The 22,413-nt window shown below is 42.8% G+C and overlaps 1 protein-coding gene across 1 annotated transcript in view; it reads right to left on the bottom strand.

The window, feature by feature from the left end:
• Positions 1 to 22,413, bottom strand: part of SNX24 (sorting nexin 24) — an 86,436-nt gene that overhangs the window by 27,103 nt on the left and 36,920 nt on the right. The window contains exons 2-3 of the mRNA XM_081321676.1: positions 15,940 to 16,023; positions 3,996 to 4,100 (exon numbers count right to left, since the gene is read on the bottom strand). Of these exons, the coding sequence (XP_081177802.1) occupies positions 3,996 to 4,100; positions 15,940 to 16,023 (189 nt within the window). The remainder of the gene's footprint in view (positions 1 to 3,995; positions 4,101 to 15,939; positions 16,024 to 22,413) is intronic.

The following is a 22,413-nucleotide window of genomic DNA, read 5'->3' as shown; positions in this document are numbered from 1 at the left end:
CTACATCTACATCTACATCTATCTATATCTTGTCATCTTGTCATCTTGAGTGGCCACTGACCCGAGCCAGACATCCTAGAATGTGAAGTGAAGCGGGCCTTAGAAAAACTGAGCAACAACAAAGCTAGTGGAGGTGACAGTATTCTAGCTGAGCTATTCAAAATCTTAAAAGACGATGCAGTAAAAGTGCTACACTCAATTTACCAGCAAATTTGGAAAACTCAACAGTGGCCACAGGATTGGAAAAGATCAGTTTACATTCCAATTCCAAAGAAAGGCAGTGCCAAAGAATGTTCAAACTATCACACCATTGCACTCATTTCACATGCTGTTAAAGTTATGCTTAAAATCCTACAAGCTAGACTCCAGCAGTATGTGGATCGAGAACGACCAGAAGTACAGGCAGGATTTTGAAGAGGGAGAGGAACTAGAGATCAAATTGCCAACATACGCTGGATCATGGAGAAAGCTAGGCAGTTCCAGAAAAACATCTACTTCTGCTTCATTGACTATGCTAACGCCTTTGATTGTGTGGATCACAACAAACTGTGGCAAGTTCTTAAAGAGATGGGAGTACCATACCATCTTATTTGTCTCTTGAGAAACCTATATGCGGGTCAAGAAGCAACAGTAAGAACTGGACACGGAACCACTGATTGGTTCAAAATTGGGAAAGGAGTCCGGCAAGGCGGTATACTGTCGCCCTGCCTATTTATCTTATATGCAGAGCATATCATGAAGAAGGCAGGGCTAGATGAATCAAAAGTTGTAATTAAGATTGCCGGGAGAAATCAACAACCTAAGTTACGCAGATGATACCACTCTAATGGCAGAAAGTGAAGAGGAACTAAAGAGCCTCTTGATGTGGGTGAAGAAGGAGAGTGCAAAAGTGGGCTTGAAACTCAACATTAAGAAAACCAAGATCATGGCATTCAGCCCTCTCAATTCCTAGCAAATAGCTGGGGAAGAAATGGAGGTAGTGACAGATCTTATTTTCCTGGGCTCCAGGATCACTGCAGATGGGGACTGCAGCCAAGAAATTAAAAGATGCTTGCTCCTGGGGAGGAAAGCCATGGCAAATCTAGACAGCACACTAAAAAGCAGAGACATCACCCTGCCAACAAAAGTGCGTATAGTCAAGGCTATGGTCTTCCCAGTTGCAATGTATGGCTGTGAAAGTTGGACCATAAGAAAGGCTGAGCTCCAAAGAATTGAGGCTTTTGAACTATGGTGCTGGAGAAGACTCCTGCGAGTCCCTTGGACTGCAAGGCGATCAAACCGGTCAGTCCTAGAGGAGATCAACCCTGACTGCTCTTTAGAAGGTCAGATCCTGAAGTTGAAACTCAAATACTTTGGCCACCTAATGAGAAGGAAGGACTCATTGGAGAAGAGCCTAATGCTGGAAAAGATTTAGGGCAATAGAAAAAGGGGAAGACAGAGAATGAGGTGGCTGGATGGAGTCACTGAAGCAGTAGGCATGAGCTTAAATGGACTCCAGAAGATGGTAGAGGACAGGAAGGCCTGGAGGAATGTTGTCCATGGGGTCGCGATGGGTTGAACACGACTTCACAACTAACAACAAAAACAACAACATCTATATCTATATCTAGATAGATAGATAGATGATAGATAGATAGATAGTCCATTTTTACTGTGGGCACAATGGCACACATTAAAAATGAAATTTAGTTGCTTGCTCTCAAATTTTACACATACATAACACACATTTAAACATACTATATGCAACATATGTATAGACCTACACCCTTACATATAAGTAACATATAAATATTAATTACTGTCTATCTTAAATTCATAACGGAAGGAGGAAGCTTTAGAGTTCACAAGTTTAATACTGTATGGAACAAAACTGTGACTCAATTTGGATGTTCTGCTTTGGATACCATGAAGCCTCCTCCCAGAAGGTAACAAAGTAAACAGGTCGTGAAGAGGATGTGTCGTGTCCCAGACAATCTTGCGGACCCTGCTCAAGCAATGCTTATGTGCTATGTCCTGGAGGGAAGGGAGGGAACCGCCAATAATCTTTTCAGCCATCTTCACCTCTCTCTGCACCACTTTCCTGTCTGAAGTAGTGATGCTTCCAAACCAGACTGTGATGCTATATGACAGGATGCTCTCAATCGTCCCGGTGTAGAAAGTGGTAAGGACAGGGGAAGGAAGATGTGCTTTTCTCATGCGACACAGAAGGTGCTGCTGTGCCCGCTTCACCAGTGTCTCACTGTTGAGCAACCAAGCCAGCCTAATTGTTAACTACACACTCAGGAATTTGATGCTGGTAACCATCTCCAAAGGTGAATTATTAATGCACAGAGAAGTGTGGCTGTACCTGCCTTTTCTAAAATCGACAATCGAAAAAGACTTTCACTGACAGAAGTGGGAAGGCATCATTTTCACAAATTTGTTTTCAGCTTGCAAGATCCACCACTGCTTCTTTCACTGTCCCACTAGGTTCCCCAGAGCACCAAAGAAGAGTTTTGGAGATAAAAGAAGTAGTAGGGAGAAGGGTGAAATTAAGGAACCTGCTTCTTTCTTCTTTCAGCCCTGGAAATATTCAACTCTGGTAAAGTTTTTCCAAGAAGAAAATTGTGGTTCTTATTCAATGAAAATAAAGCTCTGAAAACCAATAAAATAAAATAAAAACAACCCCAAATACCCTATATTTATATATTAAATATATAAATGCAACACACTCATTTTTAGACCTTATTCAGAATTTAGCTTAACAATTAATGCTTTCAGTGGGTTAGGTATAAGCAGAATAGTGAAGGGCTTTAACTTATTTTATAAGAGCTCAACAGACGCTAGAGTACATTGTCTCATATGACAGGCTAAAAGTAAAGGTTAATATAGGGTTGCAGATTCAAACAGTTTATATCAAAGCACCATCCACAGAAAAGGCTTGAGTGAAGAATTTTAAGAACATGGCAAGTATATAAGAGATCTTTTTTTTCAAGCATCTTCACATAAAGTACAAAGAAAGTGGTAGACCTCAAGAACTCTTAAAAGAATTATTTAAAATATTGTGTTGTTGAAACATTTACTTTTGGACCTGATGAATAAAAATAACATGTCAGAAATGGACTAGCTGATTCTTTCTTCCATTACATATACCTGGAGCAGACTACAATGGCGTCAGATTGACTATTTACAGATCTTAATATCCCTACATAAATGACATTCAACACAAGATCATTAGACACATGCACATGGCATGATATACATACAGTATTGTCATTTGCTCCCCTACAGATACCATGCCCTAGTGACTTTTCATTGCTCACTACATGACTGCTCTGTCCACGTTTTTAGAATACAGGGAAACTAAGATTGTAAAATCACAAAAACTTTGAGATAACTACTATCCAAGAATAGAAGGCAGCAAGAAATATGAACTAGAAGAATGCTTTCCTTCTATACTATTTCCCCAAGCACCTCCAGTTTGTGTACATGTTAAACAGAACATTTAAATTTTAATGTTACAGTGGATAAAGAGTATTAAATACATGTAGACAGTGGTGAGATTCAAATATGTGAACAACCAGTTGTCTGTGTGGATGCTGCTTCTGGAAGTCCATTCTGGGCCTGGGTAACAAAAAAATTAGCTATTGGTTCTGCCAAAGTGGTGCGAACCAGCTGAATCCCACCACTGCATGTAGAACAATGGTATTAACCTATCCTGAATCAATGCTATTTATTTAAATCAAGTTTAATTTTTCTCTTTGCCATAACCATGTCTTTGTCCTTTACAAATGCCAATTGGAACTGCCTTTAAAACAATATATTTATACAAAGATCACATATAAATACCTTAGATACACATAAAGCAAATAATATATTGGTAGAGTGGTTATATGTAAAGTAAGAACAGATTTCAATGATCACTTTTAAGTATAGCTTAAAGCAGCTGACATTCAAACTCCTAATATAACTTGTGAGAAAAGATTCTTCTCTGTTCATTGTTAAAAATAGCTTACCTGTAAATAAGATTCTAATCCCTGCCGACGCTGTTCCAAAACTTTGGGTACCCAGTTCCTCACATGCTTTGAAGGGATTTCTGGAGTTCTTATGAATTTTTTAAGCTAAAAAATATGAACAAATAAACAAACTCTCTGATCAATATAACAGATTCTTTAAAAATAAAAACTTACAAAAAGAGAAATAAATAAATTGGGAAGGAAGACAAAAAATCAATAAACTAAGCATTGTTATGAAAAACCTCTATGACTGTAAGTGGGTTTATTCAATTACAAAAGGTATTGGTACTGCAAATTTGAAATAAACACTTATAACAGCTAACAGATTGGGCAATTTCTTAAGTTGGGACTAAACATTTTGGTATGTCAGCTAAATAATAACTAACCAATGTACAACTCTAATCCTAAAGAATGGAGTTTAACTCCTATAATAGCATGCACTCTTGAGCATTAAGTTTAAAAACAAACCTTGAAACTATTACATGGTCAAAATGAAATTTTTTTCCCTTGCAGGATGGGTGGTTTAGAAAATAGCAAACACAGACAAATTGTTTGGTTTTGAGAGAATAGCTTAGGGCAATAAATTCATAAACTGAAAAATAAGGAGCAGAACCAAAAAAAAAATTCAATGAATTAAGTCTCAGAGATTATAGGACAAGGCAGACTGATTGGCATCAATATGAATGAATATATGTATTATTGTTCTTCTCCTTTTTTGGGTAGTGGAAATTATCTCAATGAACAATTGTGACTTTCCATTCAGGCTTCTTAATTTGACAGAATTCAAAGTAGCTGACAAGAATAGAAAAGTAAAAAACCTACGAATTCATTTATTGCATAAATTATGTTCACAGATTTCAAGTTCAAATGATAATCAAATTCATTATCCAATACTTAAAGTGTGCATTTCCAAAATTTGCCAAGGTTGACACATATAGATTAGAGACAAATTATATTAATTTCAAAAAACCCCTTTGTGGGGTTTTGTAATCATATGTGTCTGATGTATGAGGACCCCACAAAGACGCAGACTGCTACCCGACGCTTGAAAGCTCTGAGGCAAGGTCGACGCCCCCTACAGGGCTATATCAGTGATTTTCAGCTGCTTAGCCAGGATTCAGTCTGGAATCAGGCTGAGCTTGTGGACACTTTCCAGGATGGATTGTCGGAGGAGATGTTGGATGAGCTGGCCCGTGTTGATATTTCCTCAGACCTCAAGGGGCTGATCCATCTTTGTCTGATGATTGACACTCGGCTGCAGCAGCGAAGGAGTTGCTGTGCCACCCCAGAGACCCCTGTAGCCCCTGAGACCCCGGTTCAGAGGGAGGAGCCAATGGAGCTAGGTGCTGCCAGGCATCTATCGATGGCAGAAATGAAAAGGCGATGTTCGGGGGGGGGGTTGTGTTTTTACTGTGGGGACCTTGGGCATTTGGCTGCCTTCTGCCCAATGAAGTGATGACAGGTGTCAGTGACCGAGTCTGCCCCGAGAAAGTCCCCTACTCCTCTGTTGGGAAATGCCCCGAGCCCGATCTAAAAGGTGTGTTAGGTCAGGCGTCCCACAACACCGAGCGACGTCTTTTCGATGCTGCCTGTGGACCTCCACGGCATCTATTTCTATTTCTATTTATTCAATTTGTATACCGCCCTTCTCCCGAAGGACTCAGGGCGGTTAACAGGGCATATATCAATAACAATACAAAAATTAAAAAGAAATTAAACAAATGGCCAATTAAAAATTACAATAACAATAAAAACAGTAAAAAACCCATTAAAAAACCCTAATGTTCCCCATCAGGCCAGACCAGCTAGTTCAAATAAGTGGGTCTTCAGCCCGCGCCGGAAGGAGCGAAGGTCCGATGCCATCCGGAGCTCAACCGGCAGTTGGTTCCATAACGCCGGAGCGCCCACAGAGAAGGCCCTCCCCCTGGGGGCCACCAGTTGACATTCCCCGACCGGAGGCACCCCGACCGGGCACGCACAGGGCGGAGGGGAGTTGACGCCGGCAGCAGGTGGTCCTCGAGGTACCCCGGACCCATGCCATGTAAGGACTTAAAGGTCATAACCAAAACCTTGAACCTCACCCGGAAGACAACTGGTAACCAATGTAGCTCGTGGAGCAAAGGTGTAACATGGGAGTACCAGGAAACTCCCAAGACAACTCTCGCGGCCGCATTCTGTACCAGTTGGAGCCTCCGAGTGGTCTTCAAGGGAAGCCCCATGTAAAGAGCATTGCAGTAGTCCAGGCGAGAGGTCACGAGCGCATGAGTGACCGTACACAGGGCATCCCGGTCCAGATAGGGCCGCAACTGGCACACCAGGCGAACCTGGGCGAAAGCCCCCCTAGTCACGGCCACTATATGGTCTTCCAAAGTAAGTCGTGAATCTAGGAGGACTCCCAAGTTGCGAGCCCTATCCACGGGGGGTAAGGACTCACCCCCCATAAGAAGAGATGGAATATTTTGAATGTCCCGGGATGCCGAAATGCACAGCCACTCAGTCTTGTCAGGGTTGAGTTGAAGTCTGTTCCTCCCCATCCAGGCCCGAACCGCCTCCAGGCAACAGGACATCACATCGAGGGCATCACTGGGGTGGTTTGGGGTCGAAATGAAAAGTTGGCTATCATCGGCATATTGATGATACCCAACTCCAAAACCACGAATGATCTCACCCAGCGGTTTCATGTAGATGTTGAACAGGAGAGGCGAGAGGACCGACCCCTGAGGAACTCCACAAGCGAGAGTCCTAGGGGTCGACCTCTGCCCCCCTGCCAACACCGACTGCGAGCGTCCCAGGAGATAGGAGGAGAACCACTGAAGAACTGTGCCTCCCACTCCTAATCCCCTGAGACGCCGCAGCAGGATACCATGGTCGATGGTATCGAAAGCCGCCGAGAGGTCTAATAGGACAAGGACAGAGGAATGTCCTCTGTCCCGAGCCCTCCAGAGATCATTCACCAGAGCGACCAATGCCGTCTCTGTGCTGTACCCGGGCCTGAAACCCGATTGGAACGGGTCTAGATAATCTGCTTCATCCAGGACCAGGGGAAGCTGATGCACCACCACACTCTCAACAACCTTCGCAAGAAAGCGAAGGTTGGAGACCGGACGAAAGTTGTTCAAAACAGCTGGGTCCAGAACAGGCTTCTTGAGGAGAGGTCTCACCACCGCCTCCTTCAAGACGGCGGGGAAATTACCCTTACTCAAGGAAGCAGATATAACTGCCTGGAACCAGCCTCGTGTCCTCTCCCGGGCTGCATAAACCAGCCAAGAAGGGCACAGGTCCAATAAACATGTGGTGGAGCTCAGCCTCCCCATAATCCTGTCCACTTCCTCAGGGGTTACAGAATCAAACTCCTCCCAGATAACATCGACAAGACCGCCCGTGTCCTGATCGTCAGACTCTGCCCAGTTGGAGTCCAGACCGGTCCGAATCCGAGCGATTTTATCCAGCAGATGTTGTCCAAACTCCTCGGCACGACCCTGCAAGGGTTCCTCCCTCACCTCCTGATTAAGGAGGGAGCGGGTCACCCTAAACAGGGCGGCCGGGCGATTATCTGTGGACGCGATGAGGGCAGAGAAGTAATTACACCTCGCCGTCCTCATCGCTGTGAGATAAGACCTAATAAAGGTTCTTAGTCGCAACCGGTCGGATTCGGATCGGCTGGACCTCCAACAGCTCTCTAGGCCCCGTTTCCGACACTTCATCTCCCGGAGCTCCGAGGAGAACCATGGAGCTCGTTGGGATCTGCACCGGGTCAGAGGCCGCAAGGGTACAACTCGGTCAAGTGCCCCAGTGGCCGCCCTTTCCCAGGCTTCCACTAGGGCATCCGCTGAGTTGTGAGCAACGGAGGCAGGTGGGGACCCCAGCGCTGCCTGGAATCTATCAGGATCCATTAAGCGTCTGGGGCGGTACCATCTAATTGGCTCCGAACCCCCACGGCGGGGGGTGGCAAAACGGAAGACCAGCCGCAGGAGGTGATGATCGGTCCATGACAGGGGCATAATAAATGGAGAGCCCCCACCAAGATCATCAAACCACTGTCGAGATAAGAAAACCAGGTCAAGGGTGTGGCCTCCCTCATGAGTTGGTTCAGAAATTACTTGCGTCAGGTCCATGGCCGTCATGGAAGCCATGAACTCCCGAGCTAGCTCAGATGAGCCTCCCAGGGATGGTAGATTGAAGTCACCCAAAACTATAAGTTTGGGGAACTCAATCACCAACCCCGAGAGGATATCGAGCAGCTCGGGCAGGGCTGCCGCTGCGCGACTAGGCTAAAGGTACACCAGCAGCAAGCCCAACTGTGCCCCCAGACCAAATCTCAAAAAGAGAGACTCACACCCGACTATCTGAGGAACGGTGGTCTCCCGCGGACATAAGGTCTCCCTGATAGCTACCGCCACACCCCCACCACTACCTTGAGCTCGTGGCCGGTGTAGCACCTGGAAACCTGGTGGGCAGAGGTCAACCAAAGGGAACCCACCCTCTGGGCCCAACCAAGTCTCCGTGATGCAAGCCAGGTCCGCATGCTCACCCTCAACTAAATCCCTAACAAGGGGAGCTTTGTTAACCACGAACCTGGCATTCAGGTACACCAGCCGGAGCTCAGGAGGCTGCACATCCTCGCTCCCGGAACCTCGGGGAAGAAACAGAGGGTCGGAGCACCCCACCGCTTGCAAATAACGGAGACGCCCCCCCCGGTAACGATACGGCCCTCTGTTTATGCACCTGCTGCCATTCCCCAACGTCGTGGGAATCTGTAGTCCCACGACCCGCTCCAGAGCCCCGGAGACAACCACACCCTGTTCTCCCCCCGCGTGGCCAGACCCAGGCCTGGCCTGAGCCATGGTTGATTGGCTACCCCCCATAGCCAAACAACCCCCACCCACTCCCACCCCTCTCCCTAACCCCATAAAAACTTTTGCTAAAAAATTAACCAGGGGCCTCCTATTAAATTTATGTTGAAGGCCCCTGCCCCTGCCCGGCTATCTCTCAGGGTCCCAACAGTCGGGCCCTTCATCGAGATTGGAGGTATTTGAAAAGGCGGGTCGCACCCAGGAGAGGGGGGCACCCCTGAGGGCGAACAAGTCTGTGCTGGTGTATCGCCGCATATAGGTCCGGCAAGTCCAGGATAGGCAGTCCCATAATTGGTCATATCCATAGGAGGATCGAAGCAAGGGGATAAATATCTGGATCCACACCCAACTTCACTGCCACTCAGTTGGGTGCCCCCAGAGACAAGCCACCCCCTGCCCTCTCACGACGGGTTGCAACTCTGTTCCTGGGGGTGGTCCAAGATATACTCTGGGTAGGCATACCCCATGGAGCTCCCACCTCTATGGGGCTGCAGATGTAAAGCCAAGCCACTCTCCCACCGTGGCTAGTACCCAGGTCCGTCCAAGTCCAAATCCAAAGGGGAGAGGGGGGGTAGGCAGAGAGTTGGTAGGTGTATATGTTCAAGGCAGAAGGGTAGGCAGGCCAAGGTAGTAAAGGTGGTCTGGAACGCCGTCACCGCCGCCGAAGCGGTCCAAAAGCAGTGCAGGAACCACATGTCGCCGTTGCTCCATTGAAGTGACCCGCGGTCGTCTTCTCCGCCGCTGAAATGGCCCGAAGACGCCGTCGCCGCTGAAAGCGGCCCGAAGCCAACATAGAAAAACACCACCGCCGCCGAGATGACTCACAGTCGCCCTCTCTGCCGCCAAAACGGCCCGAGGACGCCGACGCCGAAAGCGGCCCGAGGCGGCCTGGAGCAACATGGGAACGCCGCTGCCGGCGAGAGGGGCCGAAAGCCCAGAAAACGCTGCAGCCGACCGCCGACCACCACAAACGGCCCGAACAGGCCCGAAAACGCCAGTACCGCCGAAAGCGGCCCAAAGGCAGACCAGATGTCGCCGCTGGTAGCACGGGCCAAAAGGCCCAGGAAACATCACCGTTAGCTGCTGGCCGCTGAAAATGGCCAGAACACGGCCAGAAAACGCCGCCGCTGCCGTCGTCGTCGAACGCGGGCCGCCGCCGCCGCCGAAGCCGCCGCCCACGCCGCCACCGCCGCCATCAGAACAAACTCACAGGCGTCCCCCTCGCCGACCGAGACAGCTCGAGGATGCCGAAAGCGGCCCAAAACGGCCCGGAGCAGCAGGAAACGCCGGAGTCGATCACGAACAGCCGCAGACGGTCCGGAAAAGGTAAGTAACAAAAAGCAAGCGAACGGAGGACAGCAGGGCCAGCAGATGGACAGACTGGCAGATAAGAGCCTGAACGGACCACTGCCAGCCTCGTCGACTTCCTAACTGCCTCACTGCCTGTCACCATGAGCCCCCAATCCCCATCACAGAGAGCCCGAAGGCTCCTGAGGGGATCCTAAGGGACGCCTAACAGCTGGAGCTCGCGGAGCTCAGCCGAGCACATCCGCCATCTTGGGCATGCGCAATCTGATATTGGAGGCACGTCTGATCCGGAAAGCCGAAGGGGATTCCAGTCCATGCCTTAATTGACTCTGGGGCCACCACAAATTTTATGAACTCAGCATTTGTGGCCAAATGGGCTGTTCCCCAGTGCCCAGTGGAGCTGCCCATGTTAGTGGAGACCATTGATGGTCAAATACTCCTGTCTGGGCCAATTAAGGCCGCCACGCAACCGTTGTGTATGGCCATCAGTTCCCATGAGAAGGCCATCAGTTTTATATCACCTCAGATCTGCATTTCCCCGTGGTCTTGGGACTGGCGTGGCTCTGGACGCATGACCCACAGATCTATTGGTCACAGAACGTGGTCACCCTCCCAAGCTTGCAGTGCGTGGACCACATCCACTATATCTGTGCCGGCCAGGTGGAGGGTTCCACAAGGGTTTTCTTGCCTTCCGAACTGACTGATTATTCTGATCCTGTACCTTCTGGTGGCCCCGAGTCCGACACGACATCCAGGCCTATGTCACTTCCTGTATCCCATGTAGACAGGCCAAGTCAGCGACAGGGGCCCTGCCTGGATTACTGCAGCCCTTGCCGACACCTAAAAGACCCTGGGGGGCTGTGTCCATGGACTTTCTGACGGATTTATCCCCGTCTTCTGGTTTTACGATGGTGTTCGTGGTGGTAGACATGCTGACCAAGATGGCGCATTTCATCCATGTCATGGATTACCGTCAGCCCATGCCACTTGTCGTATGTTCATCCAGCAGGTGTTTCGGCTGCATGACCTCCCTGATAGAGTTGTATCTGATTGAGGGGCCCAGTTCACAGCCCGTTTCTGGCAGGGGTTGATGCAGGCATTGGATGTCAAGTTTTGCCTCTCATCCGCGCATCATCCCCAAACTGACGGGGGGACAGAGGTCATCGGAATTCTAGAGCAATATTTGCGCTGCTATGTTAATCAGCAGCAAAACAATTGGGTGGACTATTTGGCCATAGCTGAGTTTGCATTCAACAACTCGCAGCACACCTCCACACAGATGACACCATTCTTGGCCAATGTGGGATATCACCCCCGGTTTTTCCCCCTTTCCCTGTCAGACTCACTGGAGCCAGCAGCGAACCACTATATAGCAGAGTTACAGTGATCTATTGATTGGTGCGGCGACAATTAGAGAAGGCTAAGGCCGATTACAAAAGATTTGCTGATCGGTCGAGGTGGGAAACGCCTCCACTACTGGTGGGAGATCGGGTCTGGCTGTCCACCAGGAACCTACCATCAACCTGGACAGCTAAGAAGTTAGACTACTGATATTTAGGTCCGTTCCCAATCGAGGTTGTCATAAATCCGGTCGCCTATCGTTTAACTCTGCCATGTTCCCTGCATGTGCATCCGGTCTTTCATCGGTCTCTGTTGGTCCCCAAGCAACCGGCGTGTCCACTCCGCCAAGCAGAACCTCCCCCACTGGAACATCGTGATGAAGACAGCTCCCTCGAGTATGAGGTCGCCAGCATTCAGGACTCCCATTGGCTGAAAGATTGTTTCCAGTACCTGATCGAATGCAAAGGCTACAGAGCAGAGGAATTCACCTGGGAAGATGCAACTACCGTTCATGCTCCTGCTTTGGTGTCTGCCTTCCATGAACAATTCCCATCCCGACCGCATCTGGATCGGCAGACCTGGGGGAAGGGCCCTGCGGTGCGGGATAGTGTTGTGATTCAGCGTCAGCCTGTGATACCGGCAGCTGAGTCTGATTATTCTGAAGAGGAGAAGGCGGGGTTTGGAGAACCTTTGGTGTCAGAGGGAGGCTCTGATGCACTGCAGGACTCTCAGCCTGGCCCCTCCCATCATGTTCCTCATCAGCATGAGGTATTGGATGTAGATGATTCACAGCTGGATCTATTCAGGGATGCTAGGAGCAGGAGGCAATCCAGCAGAGAAAGGCCATGAGGCATCTTGGTGAGAGGAGAAGAAGGCAATGAGAAGCCATGCCTTGGGACTGCTGATAAAATGGGAAGGTGTGGGAGGTGCTGGTTGCTGAAGGCAACCGTTTGTAGATCTTCTGCTAGAGTCCTGGTCTGTTATTCCTGTTTAACTCTTGTTTGAACTTTTGGTTTAACTCGTTTGAACTTTTGATTTCTTTGTAAATAAATTTGGTTGGGTTTTTCCAGCCTGTTGACTATAAAAAGGGGTTGTCCCTGACATTCAAACTGGGCCTGTCATAGGCTGGAACAGAACACCAACATGTGATATATTCTTACTTTCCAATGTTCTGAGTAGTATTTAAATTTATTTTTGTAATGAAGCAACAAGGAAACTGCTTATTCTCCGAGATCTTCTAATAGCACAAGTGATGGAAAATCTATGACATGGGTGTTCAACAATACCCAACAAACTGCAAGGGCCTATCAACGGAAAGAGAACATAAGTGGCAAGCAGCAGATCTTGGGGAGCACTGTGCTGAGGGGCAATCACACAGGTGCAAGGTGGCCTGTTTGAGTAGCATCAGTGTGCTAGGGCTGAAGTTGAGGCCCGACATGCTAAAGCCCTAGAACAGAGGTCTCCAACCTTTGGGGCACCAGGGACTGGTTACATGGAGAGAGGTTTTGTGTGCTGCCTGCATACCACAAATGGGGCTTTGCTTGTTTGTGCAGCCCGGTTGCTGGCATGCCACAGCCTGGTACAGGTCTCCCAACCAGCGGTTAGGGACCCCTGCCCTAGAAGGCTGAAGTTGAGGCCTCCTCTATTTTAGGCTCAGCCTTAGTGCTACCGCAGACTGACATGTTCAGTGAGATCTAGATGAGGGGGAGATAATTATTTTTTGTTTGTGTGTGTGCGTGCGCATGCATGTGTGTGTGTGTGTGCGTGTATCAGTATGAGACACGCTAGCAGAGTAGTTAGGTATTTTCTGCATTTTTGACATGTGAAACCCAAAAGGTTTGCCATCACTGTGCTAGGACCATAAGATGGCCTGCAAAATTGTGGACAACAGCTAGACAGCAGCACAGAATAATAGAAAACTTTAATGCTTGCCATCTAGTGGTTGTCCACATTGCTACAGCTTTTATATAGTAGTTCTACTGTGCATCTCAGTGAAAAAGTTATGATTTGCTTAAGTATGAAAGAATCTTCTACAATTATTATGGCTTTCTTTTGACTGATTTATAGCCAAATAGGTAAGTGAATATGAATCAATTCCTGTCCACAGTGTATTTATGTTTTTAAAATGGAAAAGCAGGATATAAATATTAGCAAAATCAATTCCTTTCCAAAAAAACTGTAAGGGATCTTGTGATTGTGGCATATCTGGACAGTTTTGGCTATTAAGTGCCCTTGGATAAGCTACTATTTTACTGTAGATGAGACACCTATACTTTCTTGTCTCATTAGCAAGAATAATACCTATATATCAGGATTCCAATAAAGGGTAGCATATAAAGTAACATTAAATCATTTTACATAGAAAACTGGCTACATTAGAAATAAAAATTCTAGAAATTCTAGAAATAAAAAAGTATAGTTTATCTGTAGTTGAATTGAGAAGTACTCTCCAGGTATTTTTATCAATTCAAAAATTGTGTGAAGGAGTGGAGATCAAAAGTCAAAAGGACATTCAAACTCCAATTTGACTTTGACATGTAATGCCCACAGGGGTAGAGTAATTTACATTTCATCTTTCATCTTCAGGAGATGTCATCTGACTAAAAGCTGTGTCAACAAATGTTTCAAGGCAGGAGATTTGAATATCAAAAAAAAAAAAAAGTGAAAGCTACTGTTCAGGAAGGAGTTCACGATTTATAGTTGCTCATTTAAACCAGACTTCCGTAATCTGGTGGTGTTTCTACAACTAATATTTCTGATAGGCACGTGAAAAGCTCCAATATGATCCAATGTTCTGATAACCTTAACCAGATCTGAATTTGTTAAAGATCATGACTGAGTCACAATCATAGCATAGCCAACCTATGTCTCTCTTTAAATATGGAAACTGGTGATTCATATAGGGAAAACCTACAATTTCCTGGCATGAATTTTAGTTCTTCTGTATTTCACCTTAAAATGGGATAGTAAATCAGCAATATATTTCTGAAACCACAGTGCTACAAATGCTGAACAAATCAATCATAATACACGACAGTAACCAAAATTTAAGTTTAAATAATTAAATACATTTTAATCTCATAATTTAGGCCACATAGACCCAACAGCTTTACTATGCTTCTCTGCTATCCTGGAGCTGGTAGGAAATCACATGACTTTAAATCTTGCTGCTATCACGTGCATCTTTGCTGAGTTTCCAAAATGCATGTGTGATTGCTGTTACCCATACTGTTTTAATGTGCAACTTTCTAAAGGACATAATTTAAGGACTTCCACGTTACGATGGTCAACCAGTTGACCAACTCACATAACAAAGAAAAAAATCTGCAGAAATGATAGTTCCATTCTTCCTGGCAACCAAGAGAGAAATGAAGAGTGGATAAAAATAAGATCAAAGGGGATAATTCCACAGGAAACCTGCAGGAACAACTGGAGCCAAGAGACTGCTGGCATGGAACACCTAATTCAGACACATCAGTATGCCCTGCATTGTGTCATGGGATATTAAGTAAAACACCTCTTCTGATATGCACTTTAAGCTACCTCAGCTTTGTAACGAAAGGAAACGTATGTAGGGAAAGGAAACGTATGCATGTCATCATTGCATCAGGGCAAGCAGACAGTGTGGACTTGGGTGGACACTGTTCAAAATTAGTAACAAACCAAAGTAGATAAGCAGAAATAAAGCCTGACGTGAGAACTTCCATTCTGCCTAGAAAAACTGGATATGATCAGTGAGCATAAAACAGTGGCTGCTGAAGAAGAAAGAAGGGGATTAAAATGAAATCTCCCTAAACTACATGCAGGGTTTTGCTGCACATCCCATTTTGCAATGTTTGGAAAATTTGAGGTTGTCACTTTGGCTGCAGGAGGGAACCTCAAATGGCTGGCACAAGATCAATGCTTCTACTCACTACAGTTTGGGAAAGTGGCAAGGCACTGAGAGCAACTCCTACCCCTAGAGGTAGATAAGAGTTGGGTTTTCCCTCAAAAAAACTGGATAAAGGGGGAGCACCAGCTCCCAATTACTGAAATTTACATTTTTTTTTCCTATTTGTTTGCCCTTTGCTTGATCATCTAACCCCCCCCCCCAAAAAGGTGGTTAAAAAGACAAAAAAAATAGTCCAACTACCACCCAGCTGAGGGCCTGGACTGAATTTTATCTGGGTCGGTGGTCCTCTATATAAAAAAAGTAGTACCCCATGCTTGATCTGAAGAGAATGGAATGCCTTACTTTCTCTGTGCAGAAAAGGCATTTGTTTTTTTAATCCTACCTACTTAGTTACCTACCTACTTATCTTTAATTGTTCAACAGTGGACAGTATTGCAAGTAAAGTAAAACTTCCTTATCATATTCAAAAATCAAGTGCAGTCATTACTTGGGAATGAATGGAAATAGGCTACAGATAGTATTACCTGAACAATTTGTACACTATACTTACTTTTTTATGGAGAGCATGAAATTCACTATATCTTTTTTCAACAAAATGCTTTCTTCCATTCATTAGTACCTCTATCTTAAAGACCTGTGGAAATAAAAGATTACTTTTATATATTTCTTGATATGTTTGCTTTGTGATCGATTTCTTTGCTTTAATTACTGTAGCCAATCTTTTCTACCTCTCAAAACATCACGACACTCAGGAGATACCAGGATGCAACATTGATTAACGAGCACTCGGATGCCTTTAACCAAGTGTTTCTTTAAATCCATCTAAGGATTAAAATGTCTAATGCCTAAAAAAGCCTATTTTATTACACACTCTTATTCCTAGACATTACCATATCTGCATTTTGCAACTGAATATCCATGACTATATTTTATCCCACAGGCAATGCAGTGATGGAATTTTATTTTAAAAATGCAAAATAACTGAGAAACAATTGTGCTTTTTCCGATCACATATTGCATACAGTACATTCACAACATACAGTGATAGGTATCCTGTAGGCTAATCTACTTTTTTGTATCTTTACTGCATGAGATATAAATACAAAGACTACATTATAGGTTTATTTCTGCCCTAACCTATATACTCATGTTTAGTCTCAGCTGGACTTTTTTTTAGTGTTTAAACTACTTTAAAAAATGTGATGCTGACTTGTTTTCTTAGCATGATGAGTATGACAGCTTTGGATGCTGTCTGTACAAGGTTGAAAGGCCAGATGAAGCAGCTCTATAGATCCACTAATTAGTAGCCACTAACATGACATTTTCTTGAATTTCAGGTCATTGGGTCAAATCTTTAGGGCAGGTGACAAAAAATATCTCACAATGCTTATGAAAACACAACCTAGTGAAACCAAGATCCGAAAATTGCATAATAAGACAATCTATTTACAATGAGTAAATATTCTTATCTTCAGAAAAAAAGAAAAATAGATTGAGAGAGTGGATAATATATACAGGAGATTTTTAAGTCTAAAACTGTGTTAAGCATACCTTCTTTTTGTGAAATGATCTTGTGGAATAATGTTAGATAGCACATTTTCCAAAAAAGAGAACTATATAACTTTGTCTGTTACAGACATCTAAGCTTTTTGTGGATAAAACCACATTTACTTAGAAATGGAAGCCAGCTGAGAGATTGACAGTTACTTGGAATGTATTCAAGCTTGTTGTCTCAAGGAAGTGGACAAGACTTCCCCCAAGGTTGCCTCCATCATTTGTGGATTTGATCATTGTTCTCCATGACTAATATTTCTAACACAATTTCAGTAATGAGATAGGGAACAATTGTAAAAGAGTATCTATATTTCAAAACCTTTTAAAAGATTGAATTTTGGTGAAATGTATTTATGTGAAAATTTGCAACTTTATTTTGTCTCTAAATCATTTAATAGCTATAGCAAATTAGGTTTACACAATGCACTAAGCTGTAAAATGGTTTGATTTAGCTTGGTGTATTCTATGAATCCAGCCCAATTTGTAAATCATGGTTTATGATTTAACACTATTGATGAACCCAGACATAAAACACATTCAACAAACACAACATATTAATTATGGGTGAACTGGAACAACAAAGTTATCTAGGTAGTACAGTGGTAATTAGGTGGCCTCAATTAATAATCTAGTAAATGGAAGTTCAGAGAAAGCTGGTTTTCTTTATATAGTATGGTTTTTGAATCAAGGAAGTAAGATATAGTAAACCTTTTTTGGGGGAAATGGGGATGAAAAACTCTTATTAAAGTTCAGGATCAATGGTCAAAGTTCATAAACATTTTTTAAGTTGGAAAATAATTTTGGATTTCCGTATTATATGTGTGGTCTGAAACTTCTGTATGTCAGGGATTGTTTTCTTGAACAGATATGGCTTAATACTATTACCCATATGTTACTAAATTCTATATCTGAGGTATTTTACTTTTCAAAATCCCCCTTTCATAACTGTAAACTAATTGCATTCAGCTTGTAGAGTTCATATATTGTACAGTACAGAGAGATCATGTAGTTTATTTAGCTTTGGTTTAATGTGTTATGTGAATCAAGTAATTATAATTAGTTAACTATAAATTATAATTTAGTATGTTGTATAAATCTAGTCAATTGTGGTTTCTTTAAAAACCCAGGAGTAAAACAAACCATGGCTTAGTGTGATATATGAACATGGTTTCTCTTCTTAACAGATTAGCTGCCAGCAACAATACAATTTGTTTTTCAACAGACATTACATCTTTATTGTAATTTTATTATTCTAATTCTTCAAATTTGAGGTATGTTGCTAAGAACAATTAAAATTAGCTTTAGGATATTCAAAATTCTTAAAATACTGGTCATACTGAAAACTTCGTACTTCAAGAGTCTTAAGAGTTTGCCACATGACAAATACATACATCAAATCAAAGCATGTTCAATTACCTGGACCTTGAAAAAACAAGATCCAGCAGTTGTAATAAAATCACATTGTACAAATGAAATTTTATATTTGGAAGATCTGTAACAAAAAGGAAATGTTTCTATTCTTGAACAAGCATACATAATTTTATAAATCCAACATATGGGATTGCTGTTGAACTACATGTTGCAGCAACTATTTCCCCAAATGACAAAATAGTTTATTGCAATTTCAGTAAATTATAAAGTACTATTTAGTTCCTTAAGAATGATACGAGAGGTGGAAGGAATTCCCACACTAAGGAATTTCAGACATGATTATTTTTGTATTTATGATATTCCTCTATTCTGAAGCAATTGAAATTAATGTTATAAACTGATGCCATGGATCTAAGTCTGTAATGTTCACATAATCATTAATTGTTTAGTAGAAATAATTTGATTTAACAAAAACTCCAGGTTGCTTTTATCTTATGAGGCATACAAATTATTTATCTCCCATATAATATTATCATATCAATGCATAATAGAATTAAATTCTATTAGAACATTCATAAATTTTCTGATCTATAATGAGAATTGGGTTTGCTCCTTACACGTTCACGATCATCTCTGAAAAAAAAGAGTACCCATGTAGCATTGCATAAAGACTAAGAATGACCCATAACCACTTCCATTTTACAATTTTTGAACAAAAAAAGCTAATGTATAAATTTAATGTGCACATCCTCATTAAAGTAATAACTTGAGAATTGGGACTATGGAGATTTGGTTCATACAATGCACCAAGTTCTTACAGAATAAACTACATTTGTTTAAGTTCTCAGGACACACTAAGCCAAAATTTAAAGAAGACATTTTACGATTCATATGTTTCTTGTGTTATTTTCAATCTAAGCAGTCTGTTAGGAAAGAGTGAAATATTTTCCCACTGTACCAAAGCTATTTTTTCCTCAATAAATCTGTTTTTTATAACTTTTCTTCACAAGAAAAAATCACAGCTTGTGGCAGAACTTTTCATACAGATCATGGCAAAGAAAATCTATTAATAACAAACACATACAAATGTATCTTTCAAACCACATTCATTTCTCTCTCCATCAATGTGTGTAACCTTAAAGTTGGGAGGGGGAATTCATCATGGGTATGAACACATTTAGCCTATTATATAATTTGGCTCTTTTAGCAAGGAATAAAGAACTTCAATTACTACATTCTGCCTTTTAAAGGTATAATTCATAAATGCAGCAGATAGAACAGATTATATTTATAACTCTTTGGCAGTCAAATGAACATTCTTTCTCTTTCCCACAATAAAAGTGCATTCAGTTCTCAAAACTTTTTTCCTACATGGAGCCAATAGTTGATAGGGAAAATAATTACACATTTAACTCATATAAATGAAGAACAGAGAGTGTGTGAAGACTTACACTTTTCTCAGATTAACATATCTCATACCTATCAAAAGATGGAGAAGACATACTGAGAACTAATAAAGTCCTATTTGAAAAATGCTTTGTGACAAATCATAGCAAAGTTCTTCATAGGTTTTGATAAATAATTTAAAGGGAAAATTTAACACAGAATAGTAAATCATTGTCTGATTACCCATGGTAATAAATATATAATAAACCATTATAATAAATACATTATAAACAATAGCAAGTTTGGAAAGCAATCTATTTCCCAACACTTTAGTACAAAACAACATTCCCAATTTTTTAAGGTCCTGTTTGGAGTTAAGGCCAAGGAAAGAAAGAATATTACTAGGCTTTAGTGGTAAATTCTACAATCTGAGGAAAATCATAGGCTTTTATAGTCCAACTCTCTTTTGCTCTCTCTACATATCTTGGAGCAGTAGTTAACAGGATTCAGTTTTTCTTTTTATAGTTCCTAGCTTGTTATTGAACCAAAAAAATCATCATTTATAACTTGTCAACAATTTAAATGCATCCAGCCAAATGATGCAAATATTGAGTGTTATTTTAAGCAAAACTTTCAGCACAGGGGAGCAACTCTGAGCTTCCATTCGTATATATAGCTTAAAACACTTTCAGGCTGAACACCTGTAACTTGGATCTGTGCGATCTTCTGGTAGAGTTACAGAAATTATTTATCCCTGCTTTTTTCTGGATTTTACTGTCTAATTCCTATTCTAAATATCAGTTCTGCATATAATATTGACCAGTAAATCAAACTTGACCTTACTCATGGTTGACACTGGCCAAATGGAGAAGGGCTATTTCTTGTGCAGAACTTCTGCTGGAATTCTTCAATATATATTTGTGTACAGTACAAACATATTGAAATTTTTAAAAAACAAAAACAAATTTGAATTTCAAACTTAAATAAAAAGAGCAACAAAAAAAGTATCAGTAGAGATGTATCAAGCAATTGTTGTTGCTGTTAGCTGCGAAGTCGTGTCCAACCTATCGCGACCCTATGGACAACGTGTGCTGTCTAGATTTGCCATTGCTTTCCTCCCGAGAAGCAAGCGTCTTTTAATTTCTTGGCTACAGTCCCCATCTGCAGTGATCTTGGAGCTCAGGAAAATAAAATCTGTCACTACCTCCATTTCTTCCCCAGCTATTTGCCAGGAATTGAGAGGGCCGGATGCCATGATCTTGGTTTTCTTAATGATAAGTTTCAACCCACGTTTTGCACTCTTTCTTCACCCGCAACAAGAGGCTCTTTAGTTCCTCTTCACTTTCTGCCATTAGAGTGGTATCATCTGCATATCTTAGGTTGTTCATATTTCTCCCGGCAATCTTAATTCCAACTTTTGATTCCTCTAACCCTGCCTTTCTCATGATGTGCTCTGCATATAAGTTAAATAGGCAGGGTGACAGTATACAGCCTTGCCGGACTCCTTTCCCAATTTTGAACCAATCGGTGGTTCTGTGTTCAGTTCTCACTGTTGCTTCTTGGCCCACATATAGGTTTCTCAAGAGACAAATAAGATGGTATGGTACGCCTATCTCTTTAAGAACTTGCCACAGCTTGTTATGATCCACACAATCAAAGGCTTTAGCATAGTCAATGAAGCAGAAGTAGATGTTTTTCTGGAACTCCCTAGCTTTCTCCATGATCCAGCGTATGTTGGTAATTTGATATCTAGTTCCTCTGCCTCTTCGAAAACCTGCCTGTACTTCTGGTAGTTCTCAATCCACATACTGCTGGAGTCTAGCTTGTAGGATTTTAAGCATAACTTTACTAGCATGAGAAATGAGTGCAATGGTGCGGTAGTTTGAACATTCTTTGGCACTGCCTTTGTTTGGAATTGGAATGTAAACTGATCTTTTCCAATCCTGTGGCCACTGTTGTTTTCCAAATTTGCTGGCAAATTGAGTGTAGCACTTTTACTGCATCGTCTTTTAAGATTTTGAATAGCTCAGCTGGAATACTGTCACCTCCACTAGCTTTGTTGTTGCTCAGCTTTTCTAAGGCCAACTTCACTTCACATTCTAGGATGTCTGGCTCAAGGTCAGTGACCATCTCATTGTGATTATCAGGGACATTAAGCTCATTCTTGTATAGTTCTTCTGTGTAATTTTGCCACCTCTTCTTAATCTCTTCTGCCTCTGTTAGGTCCCTGCCATTTTGGTCCTTTATCATGCCCATTTTTGCATGAAACGTTCCCTTCATATCTCCAATTTTCTTGAAAAGATCTCTGGTCCACCCTATTCTATTGTTTTCTTCTGTTTCTTTGCACTGTTCATTTAAGAAGGCATTCCCATCTCTTCTAGCTATTCTCTGGAATTCAGCATTCAGTTGGGCGTATCTTTCTTTTTCTCCCTTGCCTTTCGCTTCCCTCCTTTCCTCAGCTATTTGCAAAGCTTCCTCAGGCAGCCATTTTGCTTTCTTGCATTTCTTTTTCTTTGGGATGGTTTTGGTTGCTACCTGTTGTACAATGCTGCGAACCTCTGTCCATAGTTCTTCAGGCACTCTGTCTATCAGATCTAATTCCTTAAATCTATTTGTCACCTCTACTGTATATTCAACAGGGATATGATTTAATTCATACCTGAGTGGCCTAGTGCTTTTTCCTACTTTCTACAGTTTAAGTCTTAACTTTGCA

Source organism: Vipera berus (assembly GCF_964194415.1).
Source record: "Vipera berus genome assembly, chromosome: 2".
NCBI lineage: Eukaryota > Metazoa > Chordata > Lepidosauria > Squamata > Viperidae > Vipera > Vipera berus.
The sequence above is the reverse complement of the archived record's forward strand: the minus strand, read 5'-3'. Positions and strand labels throughout refer to the sequence as shown.